The following is a 21360-nucleotide window of genomic DNA, read 5'->3' as shown; positions in this document are numbered from 1 at the left end:
TGCTCTCCTTTAAAGGCTCAAGTGAGACTCCTCTTGAGTTGTGACATTAAACTTGAATTTGATGCATAGGCTTCTCTAAGCCTTTCTAAAATTCTTTACACTCTTCCATAATGTAGATGTCTTAAAGGGTTTTGAAAACTTCATGGTGAGGGTCATTTTGAGTAGATTGTGATATTAAACTTGAATTCAATGGAACAAAATTACTAATCCAATGAGATGTGAATTTTGGTTAATTTTAACAGCATATTTAGCTCTTTGAGAAAATAAATTAATAACGGTTAAAAAAATATCATAATTGAAAATAAAAATAATTTTTATGATATTTTTTTAGAAATAGAAATTAATAATAAATTCTAGGTAAGTTCATACCTTTTTTATGCAAGAGTTCCTATATTTTATATAGAACTTATTAATAAAAAAAAATGTATTCAACTCTTATGTACATATATTGTAATTCTTAAATAAACCCATCATTCTTACCAAATATCCTTAAAAGTCAATTTAAAATTTTTTAAAAATCATCATAGTATTTTAAAATTGTTAATTAAATAAAGATTTTTTTGGTCATTATATTTAATGAGAATTTTAAATCTTTCTATTGCTTTTTCTTAACATTTAATAAGCTCCCCTAAATGATTCTTATACGTGATTAGTCAAGATTACTTTATTTCCAAAACCAAACTCATCATAATGATTATTGGGCAATGGGCATTCAGAATTTGAGTACAATGGACCAATAATGCGCCCATGAGCTAAAGCCTAAACTCCTTCATATCCAGAATAATATAGATCCGCGTCTTTTGGCTTTGTACACATCTACATCGAATCTATTATTTTCAAGTTAATAATAGTGCTTCCTCCCCTCCCTCCATTTTTGTCTTTAGGCCACGTAAATGTAATTGGTTAGGAATGTGGCCTCTTTGACTTTTCCACTTACGAACACATCACCCACCTACTCGCCCGGCCCCCACGCTATCGATAAATTTTTGGGTAATCGATCATAATTCATTTGTCCTCCACCTCCACCTCCACTTCGGATACTCTTTTGACTTATTCTCCATTTCACCTTATTTAAAAAGATAAAATAATATTATAAATTTTTAAAAACAATTTTATGTAATTAAAAACAAAAAAAATTATTTTTAAATCATGTGGTCAAACAGACTATAACTTTTTTTAGAATCCCATTTAAAATTCTAAATTTGATGAACCTTTAAAATTTTATTACTAAAAGTTTTTAACATGAATAGTAATCAAATAGTTTTTTTTGGAAATTCAAATTAATATTATTAATTAAAATAATTTAAAATTACCATTTGCATCATAAATTATTCTATTTATATAAATAAGACTAATTTCAAATGGTTAATCAATGGATGAATACGTGGAATATTTAAGGAAGAACACGAGGTGTTAAAAGTCACTCATAAAACGTTTTCTAGAACTAAAATTATTTTGAAGCATACACCAAAATGCGTATGACTCCTACACGACTCTTCCAAGTTGCAGGAAGTAACTGGTTAAATAAAGTGTATGCAAAGAGTAGGTGTGAAGTAGATGCGAAAATGCACCTACTAGACGCAACTTGGGGGATTTGAATTGTGGATTGGTCATGACTCATGTTGCAAAGTGGTCCTATGTTCTAAATAGGAGGAAACCGTGGAGAATATGGAATTGGACTTCCACGCGTGTAGAATATTAGGGACATTTTGTTGGCATTTTGCGTGAATATTTGAAGAATTTTAGAAAGACTTTATTCCTGTTCACTAAGAAAAAAAAAATGGAATTAGTGTACTTATCTTTGTCAATTCCAACAAATTGTATTTAGAATAGGTTTTTTTTTTTTTTTACTTTTATTAAAAAATAAAATTAGAATTTACAATTACAATTCCCAAGCTTATACTATATAGTGTAGTAAAATTTTTATTAAATGTGTATAATTCCTTTTAAAAAATTTTTGTGATTTTTTTTATTTTTAATAAAACTTAAAAGTCTGTTTCATTATGTGATTTAAAACTAAAAAATTATTTTTAAAATTTTTTAATACCATTTAATCATTGTTTAATTAAAATAATTTTTCAAAACAAAGTGAAATTATGAATAATTATTTTTATTGATTTTATATAAATATATGATATGTTCGATTATTTTTTTGAAATTTATTTTTTAATAAGTTTAAGAAATAAAACTCTTGTTCAAGAAAAAAAAAATTAAAAACAAGTTTAGAAGACTATGGCCAGAGCCCTAAAACTCTCATTAAAATTATATATATATATATTCTATATAAATTATTTTTATATGGGAAATTATATAATGATTAATTGGAAGCGAAAACCAAAATTAATTGGGGTTGAAAGAGAAGGACAAATAATGGTAGGGGAAATTTGGGATGGACCAAAAGTGCATGAAATTTTTATCCAATAAGAGTCAGTTATGTGACACGTGGATAGACTCCAGCTCCACCTAAACCTAGTCAACTGACTTAGTGAGGATGATTCAACCTCCTACCATTAAAATAAACAAAAAAATTGGTGATTCATGACCATATTTAAAAAAATAATAAAAAAATAAAGATAATTATAATATTTTTAAATAAAAATATAAGTAAATCACATTAAATATATATATATAATTTGTATTATTGGTCTAAGATAAGGTTCATGTATAAGAAGTGGGGATTATATTATTTTAACCACTAATCATTTATATTTATTTAAGAAACTAAAATTAAAATATAAATTTTAAGATTAAAAATATATTTAAAATTAAATAATTTGTATTGATGTTTTTTCATATATTTTAATTTCCTTTAAAATCAAATACAACCAAAAATACTTCTCATATTTTCGATTATTATTCAAACCAACGAGAAAAAAATCATAATGTCTTTTAAATTAAAAAATATAAAACAATTTTTAATAACAAATTGCAGTAGTGCTCGGTGATTTGATAAATGTTGTCTTGTTGTCGGTATTTTATTTCATTAATCAAACTCATCATAGCAACATAAGACCATCGAGAATTCGATAGAAGACTTTGAATACAAGGAGCCAATTAGGCTCATTGGCCATGGAGGACTAGCTTCCTCTTTACATAAAAAAATAAAAATAAATTAATATTTTTAATATAGATCCGCATCTTTTGGCTTTATGCTTTGTACAAGAAAAATGTATAGAATTGTTTCACAAGATACTTTTTATTAAACATCCACGTGGAATCTATCATTTTTAAATTAATATCATACTTTAGTCTAGTCCTCATTGCTAGTTCCCCAAATTTTTGCTTTTTGGTCACGTAAATGTATGTGGTTTGGCACATGGCCCCATTGACTTGGACATTTTTCCACCAAACAAAAATTGAAAATGAATTTATATGTATTATATGAGGGCCTTTTTTGTATTCCATAAGTTTTTTTCTTTAGTAAATATCATTTGTGTTCTTGGATTATTTTTATAGAATACTTTGAGAAACTATGGAAGGTATAGAAAATAGATTTAAAACTTTTACAAAAAATAAATTGAAAAATTTATTTCTCATATTCAAAATTTCAAATAAAATTTTATTTTAAAAAATCGATAACATCTTTTTTCGTAAACGTTTTTTAAAAAAAGCTTAAATGCCACTTGGATAATTTTTATATTTGAATTTGATGGGTAATGCTTTCAAAATCATATTTTGTTGTATATTTTAATACAAAAAAATTACTGTAAAACCCATTTTAGTTTTGTTTATATTTAAATAATAATATATATTTTTTTAAATAATACAATCTCATTTTATCATGTGATTTAAAAAAAAAATTATTTTTAAAATCATAAAATTATTTTTAAATATTATTTTCAAAAAACACGTCCAAACCAGTCCTGTATATTTATAAAATTAAAAATTATCATTAATTTTTTAAAAATAACTATAAGTAAAGTTCATTTTCAAACCGATATCTAAGAAATGACCAATTGTATTTTAAATTTAGTAAAAAAAAAATATATTTGCTGGGATAATTTAATTAAAAAAAAATGAACTGAAAAAGAAAATCGGTGTGAAAGCATTAAATTTCATTTCTTCTAGAAATTCTATTTCTTCCAAGTCAACAGAAATTAATTGGGTTGAAAAAAAGAAGAAAAATAATGGAAGGGGAGAGACCAAAGTGCATGAAATTTTGATGCAATAGGTCCAGCTTTGTAACACGTGCATATAGATTCCAACTACAATTACCAATTGATCGAGTCGGTTGGCTGGTCAAAATGTGTAGTGGATATTGGATTTATAGGATAATGATTCAACCTCCTACCATTATAAAATAACAATAATAATAAAAAGGATAAATTGGTCCGACACCATGTCGGCATGGCATTAATGGGCATTGTTTAAAATTGAAAATTGTATTGACAAAGACAATTTTCTTTTTTAATTATACTCCCAATTTTGTTTTTATTTATCGTAATTTGGCCCACCCATCTTATACAAATCTGCAAATGGAAAGTTAATTTTTTTAATAAGGTAATCCTAAACCCGAAAAGGTTGCAGTGAATTCATCGAAGCATTTGAGTGAATTCAATAGAGCATTGAAGGAGTATTGGAGGTGTTGTATCATATTCCTCGGTCAAGAAATAAGTATTAGAGTGTGAGATAGTGTTTGTTTTTTTATTTAATTCTAGATAGAAACTTGATGTTTTATAGTGTTAAATATTAGGTTGTTTGTTTTTGTAGTATTTTATTTATATTAATTATTAAAAAGTAAAAAAAAAAACCAATATGTTATTTTTTATATTTAAAAAAAACTATATATTTTAATTTTTTCTGTTTAGTAAAAAATTTATAATAAGTTATGAAAAAATAAAAAAACAAATGATTTAAATTCTGAAAACAAATTATTTTTAACAAAAAACCAAAAAAATAAACACCGCCTAAGTCTTTAAAGTAAAATTGTTAAATAAATTTATATATATTGATCTTATATACTTGATTATTAGATTAGAGGTTGTGGTTTTTTTTATCTTCACGAGTAATGTAAGATTTTTTTGTTTACCTAAAATTAGTTTATCTCTTGTGTGATTATATTTGCATTGACTATTTTATTTTATTTTATTTATTATAAATGATTCCACTGATTTAAAATCATTTAAATTCATGTCATGAGTTAAATTAGGTAAACAAATTCAACTTTTGAAATTATAATTTTTTATTTTCTCCCATTCACCTCCCTATCATACATAGACAACGGTTTTTCATTTTTATTAGTAGTGTTTTTGTTGGAAACTTAAATAAAAATAAAAAATAAAAAAAAAACACTTAATATTTTAATATAAAATTTTAAAATAATTTTGATGGTATTTTTTATAATATCGTGCACTAAAAAATAATTTTTGAACAAAAAAATCATCTATTGATTAATTATGTGGTAATTATTTGAATGATTTTTTGCATTTTTAAAATGTACAAAAAAAGTTTTTAGCTTTTCTAAAAATCGTTTTCAAATAGCCTCTTAAATTTGAAGAGGCAACCTTTTCTTTTCAAGTATTTAAAATGATTTTAAAAATCACTTTTTACAAAATTTAATGAAAGCACTATTAACAAAAAATGTATAAACTATATAGTTTATAAATATTTAAATTAAGTTGCATTGTTTTATTAAGTTCTAAAGTAAAATAGACATCCCAAATGAAAAAAAAAATCAATTTTATTAAAATGAAAATATATTTTTATCTAAATTAAGATATTATGATTTACTTTCATCATTTTCTCGATTTTTGTGCCTATTAAAGGTTAGAAAACCAAATAAATAAATGTCATAAATTCTCGTCTGAATCAAAATAAATTTACAAAACCCACCTTGTGATATTATGTTAAAATTACTTTAGATAGATTGTTTACAATATTAAGAATTTGCTGGATATTAATTTTAGAAAACGTTTATAATATTTATAATATTTAAATATAAATAATTTATATATATATATATTGATATTATTTTACAATATATTTTATAAATATTTTTAGGTTTTATACTTAAAAAAAATTATTTTATAAAATAAGTAATACAAAAAATAAATTAGATATATTCTATATCTTAGATTAGGATTAATATGTTTTATGTAGAAAAAAATTAAAAAAGGAATATGAATAATATATCTATCATTTATTTTATCTTCTAGTTTGATTAAATATAAGATAAGATAATATTTAGTTAAATATAAAATATAATAATTGATAATACAACTTATTTTATCATATGACTATCTAAACATGAAATAAAATGTAATATTTTATTTTTTAATCCTATTTCATGCCAAGTTATGTTTGGTTCTAGAGAAGTGTTATGAATAGAAAAAAAACATATAAAAAAAAATTATGGTGAAAAAAATTTGATACACAAAGTTTAATATAATTAAAATAATAAGCAAAAAATAAATTATTAAATTTACTTATATTTTTTATTTTCATTTTATTTTCTTTCCTTCCAAATTTTTAGGAACGGAATGTAAGCTTAGAATGTGAGAATTAACTTCATGTGATCATAATTCCAACATTAGTGTATAATAAAAAATCAAAGCTATTCAAGTCAAATAAATTGTTTATTAAATATAGTAATTATAATTTCAGCCTCTAAATTTTCAATTAGAGATTTTAATATACATATAGTTATCACTTATAAAAATAGTAAGGTTGGATAATTAGAAAAAATAATTATGTTTAATTTGAATATAAATTGGAATATTTTAATTAAAAAATTTAAATTTCTTGATTTCCATTTATTTATTTTTCTAAAATATTAAATATAGAATTTATTGTTTTCAGTTTTCATTTCTAATTTTGGAAAATTTCCAATTTAAACACCTTTCTTAAAAAGCCTAATCCTTTTAATATTCGGTCTCTAGAAGAAAAGATACCCACATACACGTGTCACACTCTCACCAAAATAGAATCAGAACTCGGTGCTCTCATCGGTTACTAGAGCCTTCCTCTCAAATGAAACCCTAAATTGCAACCATCCAAAATTCGGCTGCTTTCTCTCTCTAGATTTCTTGGCCTTGAAGACCCAAGTTGTGGAGACTGGAGAGAAGCTTCCTTCGCACGGCCCACCGCACAAGAAATTTTATTTTTTATTTTTTAATTTTCTTGTAGAAAAAAAAAAAGGTTTTACGAGTTTCGTGAATTGAATGAGACCAAAAAGCTACCTCTCCCTCCCCCTCTCTCTATCTCTCTCAACTTTCTCTCTCTAGTTCTCTCTCCTACAAATATGGGAATGCATCTCAAATTTTCTTGCAACAACTTCTTCTTCTTCTTTTATGATATTTTCAATGCCAGTTTCGTTCTGATTTGAACTCTTCAAAGTCTGATTTTATTGACTCTTTCTTGAATACCGCCCCTGGGATCATATAAAAAAGAAAACAAGGAAGAAGACAGCTTCTTTCTGGGAAATTCTCTGATTCTGCTTCAGGTATCTGGGTCTCAATCCGATTAGGTTTTTGTTTTGGTTTTAGATTTTTTTTTTTCCTTTTTTGTTTGGTGCCATTTTTTGTATTGACGTTGGCCTCAATAGTTGGATTTTGATTCATTGATTTGGCTTCAATCAATGGTTTGATCCAAAAGTTTGAGCTATAAGCTGAGGTTGGGTTTGTTTCTGTTTTGTTCTTGAACTGGGATTTTTGTGGAGGTCTCTCTCTTCATTGCTCTTTGTTTTTTAGTGGTATATTGGGTTTTAAACATGGTTTTGGGAGTGATTTATGGAAAAGGCAATGTAAATTTATCATTGAGTGTCTCTCTTTGGATTTTGAAGATTTTTTTTGGGGGCTATTCGATATTTATGTTTTGGTTTTTGCGGTATATTTGATGTTCATGCTTTTCAAAGTTTTAGATTTGTGCCTTTGATTTTTTTATGGTAAATTTCATGGCCTTTTTATTATTTTAATGTAATCCGTGCTCTTTATAGGCCTTCAAGCTTTAACTTTGCTTTATGATGCAAGATCCAGAAAATATATGCAACTTCTGTTCTGATCTCTCTGCTTGCCATGTGTATTGACCAGGGTCAATCTTGAATCGGCGTAACAATTTCTCTATGGTGAGTTCATGTCTCTCTTTCAGTGTTCATATATTCTGTTTCCGTTTTGAATGTAATGAATCAGAAAATATGTGATACTGTGATCAGGAATGCAGCTTGTTTAAATGGAAAAACATGGTGGCAATGATTGCTTTGTTGTTTTCTAATCTTTATTGGGTTGTGATGATCAGGGAGAAGCTCCAGCTTTCTTTGTTGATGATCTGCAGCAGGTTTTTTCAAATGGGTTTGATCCAAAACCCAAAGTCTCTGAGTCGGAAACCACTGTGGGGGACAAAATAGTATGATCATTCATTCAATACGCCGATTTGATCTTGTCCTCTAGAGCCCCTTTTTGTTCTTAGTGATCATATGTTTCTGTTTTTCATCAGTATGCGATTGGTGAGGCACATGAGGGGTTGGCATTATCGACTCGGATATTTGACAATTCTACAGGCGAATGGTGAGTTTTAAGCTCTAGATATGGAGTTGCTGCATTTGGGTGTTCGGTTTTAAGCTGGGATCACTGATTTCTGGTCGTATTTGCAGGGTGATCCCTGCCGTGTTGGGAACAAAACCCGAAGCAGGTAAGGGCCATTCGGCTGTGCTTGTAAATGAGGATCGGATATTGATCATCAAGAGGGGTTCCACCCCTGATGACTGCATTTGGTTTCTTGAGGTTAGTATCTTGAACGATTAAACAGACCGATTCCTTTGTCTCCATAGCAATAAGCAGAATGAAGTATTTTTGGAATAAACTCAATTATGTTGGTATATTTAAGATTTGTTGTTTAATCTTGGTAGGTGGATACCGAATTTGTAAGGGAGCAGAAAAAAACTTTGGGTACTGAGGTAGTTGCTTGGAGTAGGGGAGTTATTGGTGATGCCAATAAGCCAATTGTTATTAGTGGTCCTTCTGGAGTGGGTAAGGGTACATTAATATCCAAACTGATGAAGGAATTTCCATCCATGTTTGGGTTCTCTGTGAGCCACACAACCCGGGCTCCAAGAGACAAGGAAATCAATGGGGTTCATTACCATTTCACGGAGCGGAGTGTTATGGAGAAAGAGATAAAAGATGTGAAGTTCCTCGAGTTTGCTAATGTTCATGGGAATCTCTATGGAACCAGTATTGAAGCTGTTGAAGTGGTTGCAGATGCTGGAAAGGTGGATATCTCAGCGTTTTATCTATATGATTAATCTATATTTTCTTTTAAAAAAAATGAATTTAAATGTCCGAGAATCATGTTTTAGTCGTTCCAAGCTACTCTATTTAATCACCTCTTGATTGAGTCCATTTCTTTTGCAAAATACCATGCCCAAAAACCAAACTGCAACTATTGTGTCTATTGAACGTTGCACCCAAAAAATCCTTCTCGCTTTTCCAAGCAAAATGTTCATTACTGAAATTGAAATTCTTTTGATTTTCGAAAAATTTGAAATGCTTGATTTGGCTTCGATGTAGAGATGCATTCTTGACATTGATGTTCAAGGGGCAAGGTCCGTGAGGGCTAGTTCTCTTGAAGCCATTTTCATCTTTATCTGTCCACCCTCATTTGAGGAGCTTGAGAAGCGCCTTCGTGCAAGGTGAGTTAAAAGCTGCCCATCTAGTTTTTTCTCATTCTCACAAATTCTTCCATTCTGGTTCCAATTTGAATTTTGTCAACAGGGGAACAGAAACAGAGGAACAGATCCAAAAACGACTCCGGAATGCAGAAGCAGAGCTTGAACAAGGACAATCATCTGGTCTCTTTGATCATATCTTAGTCAACGATGACCTCGACAAGTGCTATGAGAATCTCAAGGTGATCATCTGACATTCATCCCTTTCTCTTGCCAACCCAATAATTTGTTTTTGGGAATGCTTAATCTGATAATATGACTCCCCATTTGATGTAGAAATTGTTGGACCTAGACGGAAATGTTGCTGATACTTTCTCCAAACCTTGTAAGAAGTTCCTCCAATGCCTCATTTTAATGACACTAGTCATTTCTTTTTTCTTTTTATTTATTTATTTATTTTTGCTTTATGCCCTTGAAGATGAAATTTAAGAGTTTCATATCTCATCTACAGCACCAAAACCAGTTGAGCTGCCCATAGGCCATTCAGTGTTGAAAATCAATGAAAAAGTCGTGATAAGCTGTAGAACTCAGGAACTAGAAAAAGCTTCAAAGAACTTGTGAGTTCCCTATTCATATTTTTAGCTGTTTGATAAGAAAAAAACCCAGTACTCAGATTCTCAACTTGGTAGGCTTTTTTTCATGGGTTGAGCAGGATTGTATTGGATGTATCTTCACTCAAAGGAGGGGCACCAGGACGGACAAGAGGGCTAAAAATGAGAGCTATGGACTCATTTTCAGATGTCGTGAATGGGATCAATCAGCTAACACATAGCTAAGGACGATAATCCCCCATGCCACATGCCCATCAAATACTAACTCATTTATCAGTTTCAAGTCTTCTACTTCTTTTCCAGTATTAACTTGGAAGGCAGGGAATTATATTCTTGGATTTTCTCCACAATTCTTTGCTTGATTTAGAACCCAAGAGATATGGTGTTGGAAGATTATTATTATTGTTGTTATTATTATTTGTCCTTTGTGGGCGATGAGAGAAGATTTAAGAATTGTGCGGCAAAAAGGAAACCAGTGTGGAATATTTGTTATCCCCATTTGCTATTATTTTTTTGGTTTGAAGAGAGAAAACAGAAGCAAAGGCCAAAACAGGGTATGGATATTGTCATTGGTTAATGCCACATTTTTATAATCATTCAGCTCTAGTGGAATGGTTGGATTTATCATTGAATTCTTTAATGGGCACTTTTTATTTTTTATTTTTTTATATATTTTTTTTCTCATTAAATCTGCAGAGTATTACACTGTTTGGGCATTTGGATAACAGATTCCTCTTGAAAAAAATACAGAAAAACCCAATACTATTTAGAGTGAGGAAAGAAGCTGATGGACCTAAAAACAGGGTACCTGAACCAATTCTAGTTAAACAAATACCCACTAAAAACAAATGGGAGGGAGTGGTCTTGGTGGGTGGTAATAAAATAAGGAAGTTTAGGATAAGATTCTCCTCGGAATGATTGAATTAGACGAAGGAACAAAGGGCAAGTGATTGGGCAAGCTTGAATGCCGGATTTGGTTTTAATTATATGATATAAAATGAATATTGGATATGCCAACATGGTGGTTTCAGTTGCCAAGGTATATATTCAAGACCCATCCACCCACCTTGTTTAACTATGACAATATTCTAACCGAATTTATTAATGGATGAGGTTGGGTTTAGGGGAGTCCTAAGCCCTAATTTCTTCTCACAAGTGACTGCTACCAAGAACCAAGAGGCAGTGGGGGGAAATTGCATCGAACCTAAACATGAAAACCCTAGCGGCTGGCAAGGTGGTGGGGTATATGAGACAAGTTGCTGTTGGTTTCTGTTACAAAAAGGATACAACTTGGCACAGCCCTTTTTGAAAAAGGGCACTGAAGTGGGAGGTCTGCACTGCTGCAGTGCTGGTTTTTCAAGAGACGTGAGGGTCAGTGTGTGTGAAAGGACCAAGTTGGAGAGCTTGATTTGAGGATCCTAATTCCTGATTCCTCAGGAGTCAGAAGTCAGACCTCACTGGCAATTCAAATGTGGGCTGCCGCTGCTGCTGCCTGATTTTCCACAAAGTGGTGGGACCCCAAAGCCAGAGAGCTGAGTGATGATATTGCAAGTGGGGGGTGGGCCCGGTGGGGGAAGGCGTGTGTGGTGGTGGGCTCCTGTCTCTTTCAAGATGTTGCTGAGTCTTCAGCCTCCATTGCTCTATTTGTCTTTGGAATCCCACCCCCGCATCTTTCTGGGCTTTCTAGAATAGAAATCAGATGGTGGGCTGTCTCCATTTTTTAGCCCTTGGACCAGATATGACTCAGGTTCAGTTATTTTTTCGGTTAGAACTCTAAAGCACCATCCAACTCAATGGGGATGATGTTGGGACATTTATTGAAAGGTATTATTAGTACAATTAGGTGGTGTTTGTTTCTTTAGTTTTTTGCTAAAAACAATTTGTTTTTAGAACTTAAATAGTTTGTTTTCCTACTTTTTATAACTTATTATAAACTTTTTACTAAATAAAAAAAATCAAAATATATAGTTTTTTTAAAATAGAAAAAATAATATATTAATTTTTTTTATTTTTTAATACTTAATAAAAATAAAATATTACAAAAATAAACAACCTAATATTTAATACTATTAAGTTTTAAGGTTCTATTTAGAATTAAGTATAAAAACAAACACCACTTTAATAGAAACAAAAAACATTGCTTTAAGTGCTAAATTTAATTTAAGTATTGGATAATAAAAACAATTGAAGGCTTCATTTTTAACCTTGCAATTATCATATGATATTCTAATGTTACACACTTTAGTAGAAACTAAAGTCGTAGCATTTTCTTAATTTTTATGCCTAACTCTTTTTTAGATCATAAACTCTTTGAATAAAATAATAAAATTAAATTTGAGATTACAGAAAGGCTTTTAACTTCTTAAACCCATCCAAATAAACCTTAAATCTTTTACTTGATGATTTTTATACATCATTTATTTATTTATTTTTTTAACTGATTTAAAATTTGTGTTATCAAACATTTCTTGAAGTGGGGTGAGACCCTTGATTAGCTTTTTTATCAAATACAATCTTCCTCTGCAAGCATGAAAGGGAAGCAGAGCAATTTCTTTTTTCTCATGCTCAAGTACCAACCTTTTGTGGCAAAGAAACTCTTTCAAACATCACATGCAACCTGTTATTTCTCAAATGTAACCAAAGTGCCTCCTCCATTTTACCACAGAAAAAACCCTGGAAGACATAGGGAATAGAGAAAATCTAATTTGATAATGTTGTTTGTTTTCACTTTTCTCTTTGAAAGAATAATTTTGGAAATTAGTAATTGTATAAATATTTTTTTATTTTCAAAATGTCAGAAATGCATTTCAAGATTGGTAAGTGGGAAAAAGTCGTATTCGAAGGAATGCATTGCACTCAAGGTACTGCGAATTTAGACCATTGTTTGGGAGTTGGGCCAATTTGACAACCTTGCGCAAGGTTCGAATTTTCCCATTTACCAAACAGACCATCTAGGGAGTCCCAATATTTCGGAATAAGGTCGGAGAGAGGCATCTTCCGAAAGCTGCCCTCAACCCAGCAGCTAGTCGTGTTAGGTCCAGAGGTAGACATGAACAAATTAAGCTTGGGCCCCCCATGTTCTTCACTGAACCATCACAGCGGAGATTCTCCACTGGTGATGAACGGTCTTTTGTTTTGTTTTTGTTTTTTTGTGTTTTTTTTTAAAAAAAAAAAAAATTTGTATTTGGGTTTAGCTTATCAAATTATATATAATCTCACATCATATTATGTATTCTTCTGATTTCTTTGTAACTTGTCTTTTTAAATTTATGTATTCATATCATAATAATCTATACCCACATACAATCACTTAAATTTTATTATATACTTTAAATAGACTAGGATTCAAATTTCAGATACCATATATTATTCCTTGGTATTTTCCACATATTCAAAGACTATCATATATTATGTTTCTGGTCCAAAATAAGCAGCCATACCCACACCAAAAAAGAAAAAAAAAAAAAAGTGTTGGTAGGGTCCACATCCAACCAAGGTACTCAACCTAGTGATATTGTATGTGTTCCAACTAGCAAATCCTTTCCCTAAAATTCAACTTGTATTGCAGAAGAAAAGACATTACTTATCCAAATAAGATATCAAAAGATTTTCTTTCAACTAAATGTGATTGAATTAAAGGAAAGTGAATGATTACCTACCTGATGCAACTTGATTTGACCAGCACCGAGACTGATAAGATCGATTGAGGTTGTTCAAGCAACACTAATGCCTGTTCACCAACCACTCAGCATTACAAGAAAAACGCCACAAAACATCATGACAACAAAAAGGAGGTTTTCACATACGAGGGCGGTGAAATTATACAGTTATTAGTCATGGTGGAATCCCAAAATTCCATATTTGAAAATGAGAAAAGGTTTTGAAGGTTTCTCTCGTCACCATCCTCCCACACAAGGACTATAATTCATTCATCAATTTGTACAATAGAAAAAGGTAAATGAGTGAAATTAGACGATTCTCTATCTCTCTGTCTTTCTCCTCCGGTCCAACAAACACAGGAATATGAAAAATACAAGCCAAGAATGATTTGCCTGAAAATACAACACATAGGCCAGGGGTCTCTCCCCCCTCTGATTGGTTGGGGTAATGCTTCCAGCTTTGCCCTGCAATGCTGCCATCCGGATCCGTTACCAGATACTTGAGTAGAAGTCACAGAAGGATGCCTAGAGCGGTATGCAAGTATTAGAGAAGCCCAGGGCAGTTGAAATGGGGAGCATAACAGCAAATCAATGAGGAGAAGAATACTTACTCCTCACTTATTTTTGTATTTGAAGTAGCCCACTTCTGTGACACCCTCAAGCCCACATGGAAGCTGATGCCATCTGCAATAGATCAGAGCAATGCTGGAAAGACCCTTCATCCCTTAGCAACGAAGGTTTCATTTGATGGTTAGGGCCCTGTGGGGGGCCCTATTCACCAGAATTCTCTCATGCTGCCGCCCTGCGTGGTCTCCTTCTTCCACGCGATCATCTTTAAGGGAATGGTATGTCGACAACTGAAATCCCTGGTTGTGTGGATAACAGCTGTTGCCATTTCCATGGGAGGCTATTTGCCTATTGTGCAATTCCTGCACAGAGGGACCTCTTGCATCTAGATGACTGGTGGGGGAATCCTCATTTCGGGAAGAATTGGAGGGCAGAGATTCAGAGACTGATGAGCTGATGGGTCGTGTTGAAAGGTTTACATCTGGATCAGAGCCCTTGTCAGGCATGTCATACGATGCATTAGAATCAAGCTTCTTTGTGTTGAGAAAACGGCCTCCACATCCTCTTGCCCTTCTCATAGCATGCTGGTGCCTTGATTCATGAAGATATGGCTGTATAACATGAAAATAGAAATCATGCATCTCTTGAATGAGCTTGAATACAAAATACATGGGACACAATCTTTGCCTAAAAGAGGTTTAGAAAACCTACTCTAAATATCATTCTCTGTTTCACACAAAAAGTAGTTCATGTACATAAGGTATTAACTCTTCAAAATCCCACTCACTTACTCATTAAGTGTTCACATTTTGAATTTATTCTTATCCATCTTTCTTGAAATTCAGAGTCCAAATTGAAAAATGCTTCATGAGTTTAACTATAACAGTTACGAATCCCTGATGCGGCCATTTCCACAAAATTCTATGATGCCAACATTAGCCCGTTTAATCAAATAAATAATGATCTCTCCAGGTCATATTGTTCTAATCACTGCTAGAATGGTCCCCATCTACCCTAGGGATTTGATTTGTTTGTGCCACTTAAAAGGAAAAAACAAATGCAAGAGGAATTGACTAGGAATTCACAGCAAGGAATTATTGGCTCAAATTGCCACTCACAGAGACTAGCCATGCATAACCATTCACATTACATTTTGCTAAAAACTACAATCCAAATTTACATTTTTCCAAAATCACAATAGTTCACCTAATTACTTCCCCAATAGGTATCAAAAGTAGATTGCATACAAGTAGCAAACAATGAAGTTCTGACAGCACTTTGGCAACAAGTGAATAGAACATTTCAAGCTTCTAACTTGGAAAACATGGAACTTACCATATGTAAGAACCATTTCTGTTTTTTGAGCCATGCTTATCTTAGCCATATTAGGTGGCCATCTGCTTCTAGGCTGAACTTAGGTGTTTCTCAGCTTCATGCTAGTCTTTATTAGACAACTTACATGACTACCACCAAAGCCTTCAAAAAACCTTTGCAAGCTTGAAAACATCATCTGGACATCTAAGTTCTGTTTTAGGAGAAGGAAGATCCACTCACCATTCCATGATTGGTATCATGCCTTCGTAAAGAAGAGGATAAGGAAAATCTAACCTCTAATGTGCCCTGGCCATTCCACAGCTGTGTAAAGAATAAGAATGACAAGGGGTAGGGTGTTATGCAACATGTTTTTCCCCCTGGGAATGGAACCTGGAATCTCTAATATCCCACCTCAGCTCCTGACCACTTGAGCATACCTCATGGGTGAGACCCTAATGTGTGGTTTTTGGAACCCCTTTAGTTATATCCACATTATTGAAACAGTTAGGCCAATTTCTTTCAATTTATATTCCCTTGTTCAAATCCAAATATACAAGATATTTCCTCCATGCAAAATTATCAAATGCAAGCCTGCCACTCACAGTCCTGTCAACAAAATTTATCGAGATCATATATACAAACTCTTCAGCAGAGCTTAATAACTACAAACTGACCCAGTATCACAAATAAGCATAAAAGAAATTAGACAAAGCAACGAGCAACTGAAATATGTCGAAATTATGAATAGATCCAAGACATCCGTGCAAGAAAAATAAACAAACATTAGCAAAAAGTTTACCTTCCTAACTTTTATCAGTTTTTTTTCCAGCTCGGCCTTCGCCCGTGATTGTCTTCGCCTCAGAATCCCATGATACTGTTTTGCATTCACATAAACAGGTTCCTCTGCCATTTCAATAGGCAAAGCCATTCTAGCCACATTCACACCAAGAAATTGAGATTGTACCTAACACAATTTCAATCATTTTTACACACATCTCAGGTCCTGATGAATCTGTATATCAAACATTTTCCCTCTTGCACATGCTAGTGTTGCAAAATATATGTAAAACCAGCCACAGAAAGTGACACCCAAAAAAATTAAATGAAACAACTTCCACTCGAAAAAGTATGGGAATATTGCAAATGAGTATTAATTTGCTTTTGATTTTACATTTTAGACTGTTAAATATGTTATTTGACAAAAGCTGACAGGGTTATGTTTCTATTGAATTAAATAACCAAACCTATTGAATAGCTGATAACTAGCAAAATCAAAATCAGAGATACAAGAAAAATAAGCAGTATGTAAGAAAAAACTAAAATAAAATGTTTGAAAATTGAACTTGACTGTGGATTGATGCTTTGCTAAGAAAAACACACTCCCATAGTTTACATTTAAAACCATAATGCATATGTAGCTTAAAAAATTGATGCAACAAGAAATAAATGACAGCAGAAATCACAACAAATGCAGCACAAAAGATAAATTTTCTAAAAAGGAACTGCTGCATGAATAAAATTTCTTTGCTACTCTATCATGGCCATTAGAAAATTAATTGGTCAATAAAATACAAATAAAAAAAGTAAGCAAGCAGGAATGAACAAGCTGCTATAGGTTACATACCAAACCCTGAGGTCCATAAGCAGGAATGACTCCCGTGTAATAAGGTTCAGAATATGGATATGATGCACACGCCTGCAAAAGTGTTTTACTTGTAACTCCATCCGTGTTGCTCTATAGCAAAAAAGAACAGAAATATCTAAAGAAAAGAATGTGAAGTTCTAAATGTTAACAATAAAGGGAGACCATATTTTCATAAATCCGCAATTATACACAAAAATTACCAACACAATTGGATAAGAAACAGTGTGCGCATTTGTGTGTGTGTGAGAGAGAGAGAGAGAGAGAGGGAGGAGCTTACAATTGAGTGGCCAACAAGTTCCAGCTGGGAAGGTGGTGCAAGGTGGTATTCAGCCATAGTCATAGGCATCATTGATACAGCTTGCTGAGGATGCTTTTGTTCTTGTCCACAGCTTCCATCTGCTCATGAAAGTCTTCATTAACATCATATGTTTTCTCAAGCAAGAATAAAGTAGTATGAGGCAGTGTAAAGAAACATGTAGAACTTCTTTTGCAATTTCACAAGCTTTAATGAACAAAACAATTTCACATAGAAAGCACAAGTAACCATCAATAATGAAAGGAAGACAGGACCCCTGAAAACAAAGATTAATTATTGAGACAAATAGGAAACATGTGCTAGAATAGAATGAACAATTCTAATTACATTTAGCCACTTTGGTACGTGGGTTTGCTGTTATGTGCCTTAGAAGTCACTACCATTCTACACCAAAACAGAAAACAAAAATGACCTCCTTATTGTTTCAGTCACTTATCTCAAGTTACAAACAAATCTAATATGCCAATGAATCAGCGACTTGTAACATACCTCTTCAAAAGAATGCACATCATGGGATGAATTTCATAAGAATGCACAACCTGAATACAAAAAAATATGACAACTACTTGGATGAATATTAATAGCCAATGCATGAGTATGGCATGGATCTGCTGAGGCAAATACTCGGCTGATGATACCAAACATTCATATAAAGTTTAGATCTGATGCATCTACTAGAATCCCATCTGATTATAATTGTAGGCCTTGTTTGGATTGACTTAATTAAGCCCAATTAGAGCGTACATACCTATTTGGCTAATTTTGTTCAAAGAACTTAAGTTCTAAAAAAGAACTTGATATGGAAGTCAAGAAAATGTTGCTTATTGTAGGGACTCTATTTTGACATACGTAAGAAGTTCTTTCATATTTAATAATACTTTTACAATACCTATATTGCCTTTTAAAATTTGTAAATTTTGGCTTTAACTTCCACCTAAAGCCAAAAACAGGAAATTATCCCAAACGAGGCTGTAGGAAAGCTTCCCAACATTATATTTCTATAGACGCGTCACAAACAAAATAATTATGTGAGCCATCCATTCTCTCTTTTCCTTTTCATTTCCATGATAACTCGTGAGTAATCGTGACCATGTTTAAATCTCTAATGATGCCCCAGCAACAAAAACCCATCCAATATGACAGATCTTGTACAAGCAAGATAATTTAAGTACCTGATTGCGAGGCTAAAGTAATTTTCATTTCTTTTTCAGGATCATTTCCATTATCCGTCACAACTTTGGCTCGCGACTTGATGGCTATAGTTCCTACACCACCATTTGGGTGTTCTGCTGAAGCTGAATTTGGTGAACTTTCACCTAAAACATCTGGAGAGATGACATCATTCCCAAGCCCACGCCACCAAGGTTGAGAGCAGATCGAGTATGGATTGTTGCTATCTGCTTTAGATTCTGGTTGGTTTTTTCTTTCAGTTTGTTTGTGCATGCTTCCTTACTCTGAAATCTATAATCCCCTAGCCACTGCCTACATATATCAACAAAGCTATTCCTAGTCAATTCATATGGTGAACAAAGAATCGCTCAAAAAAAATACAAGCATTCTATATAGATAAAACGAAATTATCCCCACCCATGCTAAGCAAAGCAACTGACAGACATGTCTATTCAATCATATGAAGAGGGATGCTAATCCTTCCCAGAAATCCACAATGCCATCCTTGAATTGTTTCCCATTATGATGGATATGGCAACAAATTTTTAAGATTAATGGAATAATATTAGCAATATCTTGATGCATATTGTTGCTCTTCCAGTAGAATTGAAGAATTCTAGATATTAGCAATATCACTGATACACAAAAGTAATTCCAAGTAAAAAGAAAAAGAAAAAGAAAAAAGAAACACAGAAATCAAAGCAGCGCAACTACTAAAAAGATACACCTACAATATTCATGCCCTCCAATACCTCGTATAATTGTGACCAAAAATGAAATTCAGCACATAAATCCAAAAACAATGATGTCATCATCACGCAGACCGTAGAAAGATTCACTCAAAAAAAAAAGAAGAAAAAAGACATGAACAAAAATCAAACCAATCCAGTGTTTGGTTGCCGAGAAAATGCCGGAAAATAGAGAAACAAACTCAAATTCCGAATCTCTAAACTTTTCCCGTGAAAACAAAACGCTCCAGTCCACTAACCAACTCAAAATACTCCTCTCCCTCTGCTTTCTCGCCATCCAAACCAAAAGCAAATGAAATCTCAACAAATCACAAGTCCTAATCACTAATCTAGAAAACTCGAAATCAACACCAGAAACACAAATCACAGCATCAAAAAAAAAAAAAATTCCAAAATTAAACCACAAAAAAAAAAAACGTGAATTCACAGAAACACCTCAATTTTCCGAAGGAGAAGCGCAGAACACTTACTCAGAGAGGAAGAAGAGTGAGAGAAACCCTAGAATTGAGGAGCTATGGAGAGAGAAGAATGATGGATACGAAGTCCATGGTTCGGTCTACGGATTTTCAAATGAGAACTGTAGTGGATGATTAGAGCGACGAAAGTAGATTTTGAACTAAATTAAAGATTGAGATTAGGATATTTTATAGTGGGTCACGCGGATGTCATTTTCTTTCTCCCGCTAAAACATTTTTTTTTTAATATATATTTATTTTGGTGATGAGATAAACTTCAACGTGAATTTACATCATCAGCCTTGTTTTCTAGTGTGATGACGATAATGCCCTGCCTCATGATACACAATTTTTTTCCGTCAAAAATGGTTTTTTTAAAATTTATTCCACAAATTTCCATAATTTAGATATCATAATGTAATTTATTTATGTTTAAATAAAATTTTATTTAAAAACTCAAATATTATGTAATTATTTTTAAAATATTTTTCTTGTTTTGAACTACTACTAAAAACATTTTATAAAAATAACCAAATGATACCTAAAATTTACTTCCTAAAACTGTACAAAAAGATGTCGACGGGCGGTTCAGAGGGGCAAAGTCGTCCAAAAAGATGTTGACGCAATTGACTGGGACTAGCCGAGCAAAGATAATCTCCTAATCCTTTTTCCTTTTCTATTTCCTCTTTAATTTATATTTAAAAGCGGAGCTTGCATGCACTGACACTGGATTTGACACCACAACGTGTCCACCACCCACATTCAATAAGGACTCACGGGCCCCACCACTCTCACCAATACGCCACGTGGTCTCAACGCCTCTCGCAGTTGGTGAGTTAACGCCCACTCCACGCCTATCCGCCGTTAACTTGTCGTGGCATTAGGTAGCAGCCCCGATCTTCCCATCCCCGTCTCCCTGGACACGCGGACATCTCCTGACGGCGATCGTCACCTGTCACACTCCCCGAGGCATTCATATCGGCCGCCTACTCCGCCACCGACTTTCCGCCACGTGGAATATCATAGGTGCTTCGGGAAGGCACGGACAGCTCACTCCTGCGTGAACCACACCACTCACCCATGGATATGGGCATGGCTAATAGTTCTAGAAAATTTTAAAATAATTTCAATCAAATTTAAAAAAAATTATTCATGGATTAAATTTTAATTTATCTAATATGGAGTTTCATTGATTTTGAGAAGCATACGGATAACATTTTTAGTAGAGGATTGTAATTTGGGCTGGCCCCATGCCTCGGTTTTTATGGGCTCC

The 21360-nt window shown here is 32.4% G+C and overlaps 1 protein-coding gene and 1 pseudogene across 2 annotated transcripts; one reads left to right on the top strand and one right to left on the bottom strand.

Annotated features, from left to right (window-relative positions):
* The first annotated feature begins 6989 nt into the window (after window positions 1-6989).
* LOC100241746 (guanylate kinase 2) lies at window positions 6990-10844 on the top strand. Of its 2 annotated transcripts, none has more exons than XM_002283577.4 (11): window positions 6990-7441; window positions 8028-8062; window positions 8233-8340; window positions 8431-8501; window positions 8588-8717; window positions 8843-9205; window positions 9504-9625; window positions 9708-9843; window positions 9938-9986; window positions 10113-10218; window positions 10314-10844. In XM_002283577.4, the coding sequence occupies exons 2-11, from the start codon at window positions 8060-8062 to the stop codon at window positions 10435-10437; spliced, it is 1212 nt and encodes a 403-aa protein (XP_002283613.1). In that variant the 5' UTR covers window positions 6990-7441; window positions 8028-8059; the 3' UTR covers window positions 10438-10844. The 2 variants fall into 2 exon arrangements, with proteins under 2 accessions (XP_002283613.1, XP_003632662.1); XM_003632614.4 differs by having other exon boundaries at window positions 7934-8062.
* Window positions 10845-13990: 3146 nt separating this feature from the next.
* Window positions 13991-20263, bottom strand: LOC100243437 (nuclear transcription factor Y subunit A-1-like; annotated as a pseudogene).
* Between the last annotated feature and the right edge of the window lie 1097 nt (window positions 20264-21360).

This window comes from Vitis vinifera, chromosome 8 (assembly GCF_030704535.1).
Source record: "Vitis vinifera cultivar Pinot Noir 40024 chromosome 8, ASM3070453v1".
Taxonomy (NCBI): domain Eukaryota; kingdom Viridiplantae; phylum Streptophyta; class Magnoliopsida; order Vitales; family Vitaceae; genus Vitis; species Vitis vinifera.
The sequence above is the reverse complement of the archived record's forward strand: the minus strand, read 5'-3'. Positions and strand labels throughout refer to the sequence as shown.

Excerpts from the sequence above, each read along its gene's own strand:
- LOC100241746 (XM_002283577.4), top strand. Across the intron at positions 8,718-8,842 it reads ACTGCATTTGGTTTCTTGAG|GTGGATACCGAATTTGTAAG; the intron begins GTTAGTATCTTG and ends TAATCTTGGTAG. Across the intron at positions 9,206-9,503 it reads TGGTTGCAGATGCTGGAAAG|AGATGCATTCTTGACATTGA; the intron begins GTGGATATCTCA and ends GCTTCGATGTAG.